Source organism: Ambystoma mexicanum, chromosome 5p (assembly GCF_040938575.1).
Source record: "Ambystoma mexicanum isolate Mex_15411 chromosome 5p, UKY_AmexF1_1, whole genome shotgun sequence".
Classification (NCBI taxonomy): domain Eukaryota; kingdom Metazoa; phylum Chordata; class Amphibia; order Caudata; family Ambystomatidae; genus Ambystoma; species Ambystoma mexicanum.
The window spans coordinates 999802306-999812551 of NC_090930.1; the positions used below are offsets into that span (position 1 = coordinate 999802306).

The window sequence follows — 10246 nt, forward strand, 5'->3', positions numbered from 1 at the left end:
CGATAGTTATTAACACCACTATTGGATGTCATTTGTCGGTGTAGTTTTACATGCTTAAAAGACGACATATATGTTTTAAACCCAAAACAACATTGATGGTGGGTGATAGCTCTCAATTGGATATATCAAAGTGCAGCATACACTGCAGATAAGGGTCTATCTATTGTAGAGTATACTTGTTGCTCTGTGGAGTGTGTGTTTTGTGTTGCCCCCGCCTGTGCTCACCACCTCCCCTGTTTTCTCTACCGTAGGTGAGGCTGTGCACCTAGCCAGGGATTTCGGGTACGTCTGCGAAACCGAATTTCCCGCCAAAGCAGTGGCCGAATACGTCAACCGACAGCATTCCGACCCCAACGAGCAAGTGACCAGAAAAAATATGCTCCTGGCAACCAAGTAAGAACCTACAAAAGTGTGCAGGCACTCACCCTGGCGTCTGCAACTACGTTGAAGCTCTGTGATGAGTCGCCCCTTAGCAGTGTGGGCCTGCACAACTCAGCCTTAGATGTACTGGGCGAAATGCCCACTTAAGGGGGGGATAAGAGTAAGCGCCTCGATGTAAAGCAAGTTCCACCATTACCGGTATTAGGCTCTCGGGTCACTGCTCTGCCAGGAGATGAAAAGTGCCCCTAACATAACAATGCCTATTATTTTAAGTGGACATTTGTCAAACAATTACAAGAGCATTTCTATGTAAGTGTAGCTATCTGAATATATACTCTCATCTCTCGATTCATACATTCATCCACCTACCCGTTTCTCTATCTCTGGATGTGAACGCATGCATACATGCATCCATCTACCAACCTATAGTGTACCTGTCTGCGCATCTAACAATACAGTCTATCTGTTTTGCAGCACCATATAATTGTCTGCCTCTCCCTACATATGCGCATCCACCTACATGCAAACCCTCAGTCTGCTCCTCTGCCTTTCCCTGTATAGCTAAGCACGCATACATTCATCCACCCTCCCACGTGTTCTCTAGCGCAAAACTTACCTACAGTCTGTTTCTGTATATCTGCTCTTATCGATCTATCTATTTATATATGTGTGTGTCTGCTCACCCATTCATACACCCACCTGTATGCTCCCACCTTTTTCTCTCCCTGTCTGTTTGCCTACCCATGCATGCATTCATACACCCATCTGTATGCTTCCACCTTTTTCTCTCCCTGTCTGTTTGCCTACCTATGCATGCATTCATTCACCCATCTGTATGCTCCCACCTGTTTCTCTCCCTGTCTCTGTTTGCCTACCCATGCATGCATTCATTCACCCATCTGTATGCTCCCACCCGTTTCTCTCCCTGTCTCTTTTTGCCTACCCATGCATGCATTCATACACCCATCTGTATGCTTCCAACTGTTTCTCTCCCTGTTTGCCTACCCATGCATCCATTCTTACACCCATCTGTATGCTCCCACCTGTTTCTCTTCCTGTTTGCTTACCCATGCATGCATTCATCCACCTGTCCTTTCGAATGTGTATGACTTCCACAAGTCTTTGCATTCATTGCCTATGCAGAATGCAGGCTCTCATCTACCTGCTTATTAGTGGAGCTACTTATACACCTTTTAAGTGAAACCGAATAATATCCCCGTATCAAGTTGCATATTTAGGAATCAGAGAACCGCAATTGCTCCCGACGTTCTGCCAAAGACACTTCAAAGGCAGGAACACTTAAAGCAAAGCCCCCAGGTGTTTCTGAAAAGTAACTTTTTTTTAGTCTGGTTGTGGGTTGGCGTGCTTTAAATGACGTGCCTGGGGCTCCGTTGGAAGGGGAGGGGTGGGTGCATGATGGAATGGTGGTGTTAACGTCTCCCTCGCTCTCCAGACAGATCTGCAAGGAGTTCACCGACCTGCTGGCCCAGGACCGGTCCCCCCTTGGCAACTCGAGGCCCAATCCCATCCTGGAGCCGGGCATCCAGAGCTGCCTGACCCACTTCAACCTCATCTCGCACGGCTTCGGCAGCCCGGCGGTGTGCGCGGCCGTCACCGCCCTGCAGAATTACCTCACCGAGGCGCTGAAAGCCATGGACAAACTGTACCTCAACAGCAACCCCAACGGCCACACGGACAGCGGCAGCAAAGGCGGCGACAAGGACGAGAAGCACCGGAAGTGACCCGGCGGCCCTGCCTCGCCTCGCCTCGCTGCCACGGCCGCTTTTCACTCCTGACCCCGCCCCTTTGCGCGGGAACGCACGGCACGCTTCCGGTCACGCGGCCGCCGCAGGACGAGCAGTCACCGTCACTGTCTGGCGCCCGCAGGAGCAGAGCGGGCCAAGAGCAACAAGGAAAAGAGAAGTCACGTCAGAGTGGGAACAATTTTTTTTAAAAGAGAACTTTTTTCTAAAAAAAAAAATGAGATAAAAGGAGAATAACAAAAATATATATATATGCCATAGGAGTTTCTTCGGACTGAACCAACACTTCCTGTTTTTTTTTTTTTTGGGTAACTTCAGTTACGATTGTAGCAGTCTTGGGAGAAAAAAAAAAACAACCAGGAAGGCACAGAAGATGACTTTTTATCAGTATTGTGAATAAACTTGAACACAAAAATACACACACTTCCATGTCATGTCTTCAGTTGTAGGAATTGTTATCTCCCCTCTGAAAGGTAAAAGAGTCGACGTCGAACTTTTTTTGTTTGTTTTTTACTTCGCCACTTCTTCGCAGGTACTATAAATATAAGGGAATCAGTGTTCATGGGCTGTATATATTTATTTATGTGTAATTTAATGGGACGTTGTAAATACGTTGCGTCTGTTTAAGCCCTTTTTTATTTATCTGGTGGTCTCGTTTGCCTCTTGTTTGGTGGGTTTCTTATCTTCCTCTTAGTTCTTCACGTTGTTCATGGTACTTACTTAGAAAGCAAGAGGGGTCGTTTCCCCCCTTTTCGGGGGTCCACCATTTAAGCCCTGTTGTAGCATGTTAAGGCGTCATTGAAGCAGCTGAACAAATAAACAAAATGCAAAATAAACCATTTTATACAGAAGCAATTTTATATATGAAGTTTCTCACTGAAAAAAAATGATATGAACCACAGATTTCCTTTTTTTACCTAAAACAATTGTTTGATAGTGCACATGTGTGCTGTGGGAGAGACTTAAATGTTAAGCCTAAGCCGCTCTTATCGAAGACAAACACAAAAACACGCTTGGCCTGATTTATAAAGCGTTTTTCAATGGGATAGCGTTCTTGTAAAAAAACACTTTTCCAAATCAGACCCCCCTTGTGCTCTCTCTCTAGCTCACCAACACACATACTCTCTTTGAAACACAAAAAGAGATACTCCTGAAGATACACTCTCCCTCTCTCCTTCTCTCTTAATCTCCTTCTCTTTCATCCTCTCTTTCTACCCCACTCATCTTCCTCTCGCTTTGTTGCTCACTCTCTTTCTTTCTCCCATTCACCCTCTCTTTCATTCTCTGGGCCTGGTTTATAAAAGCGTTTTTCAATAGAAAAAATCCAATTGACAAACGCTTTGCAAATGAGCCCCCGCCCACCCCCCCCCCCTCTCTCTCTCTCTCTCTCTCTCTCGCATACACGCGTTCCCCTCACTCTCTTTCTCTCCCTATCACACACAAACACACGTTCTCTCTCTCAACCTTTCTCACTCTCTCAATTACATTCAATCTTCCACTCTACATCACTATGATATGATATGTTATTTATAACGCGCTTGATACCCAGAGGTTCTCTCTCTCACACACACACACACACACACACACACACACACACACACACACACACACACACACACACATTTTCTCTTTCAGCCGTCTCTCTTGTACTCTCTACCTCTTTCACCCCCCACCCCCCCACATAATAACAACACAAGAATGCCAAAGTCTGGGCCCTTTCCGGCTTGTTTTAGATCCTCGGATTTTCCACCGGCATCTTTTGGAAGCAGTCCTAGCAGTTTTCTTGTGGAGCTGTGCTGGCAAGTAGCTCCCCTGCCTGTCAATGTATCACATCCCTTTGTTGCCCAGATAAATAAATATTTGATATGCTTTATGTCGATTTTTTTGTATTCAGTGGCTGTCTTTACCCAGGCGTATTTTTGTTCTTGGCAGTATTTTTTATCCTGTATGGTTACAGTAATTGAGTTTAACCCTCCCTTGGCAATTGCTTCGTGCAATAAGCAGCTGAACCCATTGGCTCCCTCAAGTATAATAAAAACTTCCTTTCAACTTGGAGTTCAGAGCAGGGTACCGTTAAGGTACTCCCCCGAGTCTGCAGTCAGACAAATGACGCAATAAAACAGAATGCATTCTTTTAGATTTAAATACCATCTCTGCGCGGCAAACCTGCAATCACACACACCCAAGTCGGCTTCGATTCTGCACCGCAAGCCGCATTTTTATTTCTGTGCATTTGTCCCCTGCCCCCACCCTCACAATGTTGCTTATTCATATGAAATGAACAGCCACTGTCAATATCATTTCAATATTCATTATTGCACTGGTTTCAGAAATAGGTCTGGCACTTGAAGCATTCCAGGAAAACAAACAATTATGCCCGAAGAATGCCAGTCCAGGGAACCCAAGGCAAAAGAGAGACCAGACACCCTAGATTTCGTTTTCAAAATAGAGCGATCCTCCATTACAAGGGACAATCTTGCCAAGGGGTTTCATGCTGTTATTTACCAATGACTACCTTGAAAAAGGCTAATTTTTCCCTTATGCATTTTCTGCGGATTAGTTGTTGAGGGGAGGGGTCTGCGACGTGCCACTCTCTCGTGGAACTTTGCATGTATGCCTAGTGAATAAGCAAAACTAAAAATGTGTTTGGCAGCCTCTTATTTTAAAGCCGGGCATAATTAATAGAACTCACTGAAAATCGGGTCAATCTGACAGGTGGAGGGCCGCACCCCAAATTTAAGACCGAACGGTCCGCGGACATTAACACCTGGCTCCAATTGTGTTTGCTGTGTGATCTTTGCCAGTCTGGAAACGGGGTCTAGCGTCCGTATTTTTCCAATGTCCGATTCCGCACCCCCCTCTGAACGTGATTATATTATTTTCGAGTCAGGCTGGTTGCTGAAAATGTAAATACACGCGGGTGACGAGGACGGGTGGAGTGCAGCTCGGGGGCCGGACTCCCCGACACATGCCGCGGGCCACTCTGTGGGGGGAGCGCTGGGTACCTGGCAGCGCCGCTTCCCGTCGCCGCCTCTCAGATTGTGCGGGCGTGTGTTTGTGTGCGAGACCCACACCTCGGGCACACTGGTGTCCACAAGCGGCGGCCCACGGCTGCTCTCTGTAGGACCGGCAGACGAAGCACCGATCCCCGGCTGCACAGCGCGGCCCGGCCGGGTCCCGCTTCTCGGGGAGATGTCGAGGGCACATTATAAGGCCATCTTGCGCCACGGCGTCGCGCGATTTTTGTCTGAAGCGGGAACGTACGATTTGCTTGGAAGGTGACTACAGTTAGCTCAATCTTTCTGCGCCATTACCCTAATGTGGTTGAAAAAATGTGTGTGCCTGCGCGGGAAGGGGTTACAGGGCTGTGACAAAGCGAACGGGCGTCCCTCTGGCGTGTTTCGCCTTAAAATAAACGGTTACTTACCCTTTCCCAGGGACTATTTATTGTCGGGCCTGGTGTGACGCATGTCTGAAGACCTCCGCTGTCGCGATATGATTCATTCAGCTGAGGCGCGAGGCCCTTACTATCACGATGGAATTCATTCCACCGAGAGGCTTTTCGTCAAGGAGCACCCGGGCCATTGCTTATGAAAGGATTTGAGCATAGAAGGCGCCATTGCTAACATGTCCTATTATGCATTCTAAAATGTAGCTTGAGCTCACCAGATGTTTTATTCCTGGCACACTGTTATCTTGTTTGATATTTATTAACTTACAAATTATGCTTTTTCTTCTCACTAAATAACTTTTGGTTGACCACCAGCGTCTTTTCGTCTGTGTGCTAATGACATCGTGTGTCACTTTGGCAAGAGGAACGTTTATTTTCTCTTGATTTGTTTTTCGAAAAATCGTGAGAGTTAACACTATGATATATGAATGGTAATGCTTATGATCAAATATCATTTTTAGTGTTTTAGAATTCTGGAACAACATAATAGCGATAATAATAATCTACATTATTTAATACAATGCTGCCAATATCGAATGATAAGAATGCTAATAACAATTAAGTAGGTTGGCCCCCCAAAAGGCGGCGAACACTCGCCAGACGGCAATGTATGCGTTGCGTGTCCAATGCACGTAGCATGTTTTGTGCAACTCTATGTGCACGAGGGTCCCTTTGCACAGAGTGCATGCTGTATACTGTGACCGCAGGTGTGCCCCCCTCCCTCCGTGGCGCGGAGCCCGTTCTACTGGCCACGGTGGTGGCGGGGGCCCGGCAGCGGCGCAGCACCGGCATGGACAGCAGGGCCCTGCAGCTGGAATAATATTTGACCGGGGAGGTGGGTGTTGACATTTGAGAAGCCGATGGCTTGCAATACCCACTTGCGTTCGGTGCACCCAGCCCTTAACCTCTGCTTTCGCATAAATCAATTACTGTCGATTCCGGTTCCGCGCAGGGGTGCAGGCGGGTTAGAGTTAATTCAAGATATTTAAGCCACTGGCTAACAGACACTCGTTTCCTAAAATCCTGGATCTAATTTAGAATGTGGTGTGCCACCCCTCCCCCACCCCACGCACACACACTGTACCCATGCATCTCGCTGTTTATGCTGGCAGGCACGCTGCACATCACAGGACAGCGTTTGTTTCGTGTTCATTATGGATGGAATGCGCATTTTTATGTATGTGACCTGTGTCATAAAAATGGGCGTTTCGCTTAAGAGAGGGGTGACTTTTTGAAGTCTTTAATCACCAATGCGGAGGTCACGGTGACCCACTGAGCTATTTTACCAGCTATATTAGGGCCTGATTCATAAACATGTTTTCCACGGGACTTTCCCATGTCGCCACATTTTTTGTAAATCAGGCCTAATATGTCCGAAACGCTCACGTGCAGACACACTTGTGTAAGGCTCTCTAGGTCACATGTTTCGTACTTGGGCCGGTGTCGTGCCGGTGTTGCCAGGAGACGCGGCACTGTTTACGGAAACGCCGAGTTATTTGTCGTCAGTCGCCCGTTTAGGCGATGACACTGAAGTTCACAAAACTTGAAATTTACTCGGAGCTCATTATGACAGTTTATAATATAACCTTGAAAACTTCACCGAGAACGAGTGTGTGTGTGTGGAGAGGGGCGAGGGGGGGTCTGCGGGGGGAGTTTGGGCGGCGAGGGTCCTGCATGTGCACTGCCGATTTACATTTTGCAAATAATTTGACCACACCACATGCACTATAGGTTTGTGTGTGAAAATATGCATACTCTCGGATTTCATGTTGATGATAATAATTTTAATAACAGCACTTCTTAAAATGCGTTATTGAATCCGTACATACTCAATTTATCATTCTGGGAAATACCTTTTACTGCAGCTTTTCGTCCTTTTTAGTGTTTTAAACCACTACTTTATGTACATGTATCAAGGACCAGCCGGGTCTTCAGGTACAGATGAAGGAATCAGTCAAATGCATACAGTTGTGTAGTTCAGTCTAATCTAATGCCACACTGGCGCGAGATGCCATATCGGACGGGGCACCGTGTTTACCCCCAGCTGAAGGCGCAGCAGGGCGGGCACCCCAGCCCCCCACCCCCCCCCCCCCCCGGGCCTGTCATTGCTGCATGGACACTGGCATCCTTCACGCGGCCCTTGACTGTGTCACCACACCACCAAGTCCAGAGCTGTCCCCCTGTCCCCTCCGCCTTTGGCACAGGCATTGATGTAGCACTTTCCAGGTTTCGGCGTGTAGCCTCTTGCGGGGCCCTGCATCCACTGCACGGGAGGGAGGGAGGGCGGTAATTAACGTCATTATCAATCACGGCTGCTCTCCTAACGTGTCTAAAGAATAATCAAGTTAGAGAGGACGGGCGGGGGGCAGCATCTGCCCGCTCCCGGGACGAAATACCCCCCTCGGCCCTATGGAGGCGGCGCGGCCCCAGGCCATGCTCCCACAAAGCATGGCTCGGGTGCTTATGGATCCGGGAGACGGGACAAAACCCGTGTCATCGCGATAACTAATGTCTTGCGACGAGTCCACTTGCAGGTGCAGCGCGGGCCCTGCTGAGCCCCGCGGGCCCGTCCACAGGGGACGGCCAGCTACTTTCAGACCAATTATGCTAGAATTCCCATTGCTCGAGAGATGACCCCCAAAAATGAATGAATACGAACTTATTGGAGGAATCACAACGGGACAGTAACATTATAAACACACTGTATGATTAGGTCACTCAATGGCACTCTCCCGGTCTCTCTTCCCTCCCATTGATTACGTCCCCCCTGAATCTGTGACAATTAGTGTGATATTGTGCTGCATACTGGCGCATATGCCTTGTTTTCTTCTCCTCTGATCTTATTGGGCATGCATGACACATACGTGGCGGGAGTGGTGTATTGGGCCCCTTTCTCTACTTCAATGGAATAGGAGTAACACTGCTTTACTTGGGACCTCTCTTAGTCTCCGGTTCCACAAAGCGTGCTCTGTCAGTGTTTCTGAGGCCAGATTGACTCTTGCCATTGAGTTTCTGTTTTGTGTTGTAATCCATTCATTCTATGATCCATCTTTCAGTTGTTGTTACGCTTGTATTACGACAGCGCGGTAATCTTTGCTCCCCTGGTATTTGATCATCGAGGTACCTGACTCTGCTCTCTTAAAGTCCTCTTAAAGGCCGAAATGCCCCCTTTCTTTGGGTCATATACCATTTTGATAACATAATGCGAGGAAAGGGACGTTCAACCTCATGCCGGTTATAATGGCACCAGTGGAGCACAGACAATGGTGTGTGTTTTCTTGTTTGTGTGTTTTTTTTTAAGGTGGCAAATGTATGATATCTAAGTGCCATGTAAGCGCAAGGGCCTGGGGGAAGCCAGGTGGTAGTTCTTTCAACTTTCCACCCAAATGGGAGTAAGGGGCCGTCCTTCTACCTTAACAGGTCAGCTGGGCTACTCAGTAGATTCCTTTCCTGGTAGCCCCAGCTCCCTGAAATGTTTTAGGATTGTACATTGGAATTATGCGCTGACTGGCCCGAGCTAAGCAGAGCCACCTCCCCGGTTTGTGACATTGGAATCTCTTTTGCAAAGTGTGTGCAGGATTGCATAGAGTCCCCTTTCACCCAGGGGTATCAGTGTGAAAGGCATCCTGGATTCTATGGCAGGCAAAGGGCGGTCTGTAGGCCGGTCAGTGGGCCCCAATGATCCACACCAGGCATCGTGTGATGCAGGGCCTGCAGACTAGAGAGCTGCAATGCTGGTGTGCCAATAATCACAGCATTGCAGAAAGATCCTCTTTGGTCCTATCAGGGCTGGGGGTGGGGTCAGAGATCACATTATTTGCCAAATCTAGCTAAGAGTTTCACACTATCCAGAATTAAAATGCAGATGGGAAATGTACATGACATGACTAAACAACTGGGCTGGAGGTTTCTAGCCAGCTGTTTGAATTTTGGTTCTTTTCTTTGATGCCTGAAGAAGAATTTTCTTTGATAACTGTATTCATCTTTCTATTTTTTGGTACGATTTATATTTGAGATTGTTAGTCATGTGTATGTGCACCACTTTACAGAGAAAAGTAAGTAATGATTACTAATTACTCAAATCACCGTGAATTGTTCTTTCATACTATGTTTAAAATAAAATGTGAGTGACAAACTTGCATACCTAGAGGATAGTGCTAATCTTTAAGGTGTAGAACTCTTTGTATGTATGTACTCGTTTTGGATATGGCCATTATGGGGAGGACTGGGCTTGTTAAGAAATGGTCTGATAACTTCAAACCATCCCCCACAAATAATAGGCGTTGGTTTTCTGCAGATTCTATTTGCTAGAGGACCGTCAAACACGATGTTGAGGGTTTAAGCATTGTGGCCTTTTTTAATAGGTGAGCCATGGTGTGCACCGTTTTTATAGGATTGGTGCACAGCTTTGAAGTTATTTGCACTTCCGGTGATGATGATTAGTCCTGTCTTGGGTTCAAGATTGTGCCTGTTTTGATTCGTACACCTCCTAACCTCCACAGGGAGGTTTAGTTTCCAATGATTTGTTGGAGATCTTATGAAAGATTCAGGTACACGTGGGTGGCACAAAGAAAACAATAAACTCAACGCTGTAATTCCAGCATGTTGTGACACAGTTTTGTGTAGTAGGAACGGGGGCTGAGGACCATGC

General features: G+C 47.2%; 1 protein-coding gene across 6 annotated transcripts in view; it reads left to right on the forward strand.

The window, feature by feature from the left end:
- TFAP2A (transcription factor AP-2 alpha) overlaps positions 1-2995 on the forward strand; it is a 32546-nt gene extending 29551 nt beyond the window's left edge. For all 6 annotated transcript variants that reach the window (XM_069613478.1, XM_069613480.1, XM_069613479.1 and 3 more), the window contains 2 exons: positions 252-393; positions 1835-2995. In XM_069613478.1, the coding sequence (XP_069469579.1) occupies positions 252-393; positions 1835-2123 (431 nt within the window). In that variant the 3' untranslated portion in view covers positions 2124-2995. The remainder of the gene's footprint in view (positions 1-251; positions 394-1834) is intronic.
- Positions 2996-10246: the final 7251 nt, after the last annotated feature.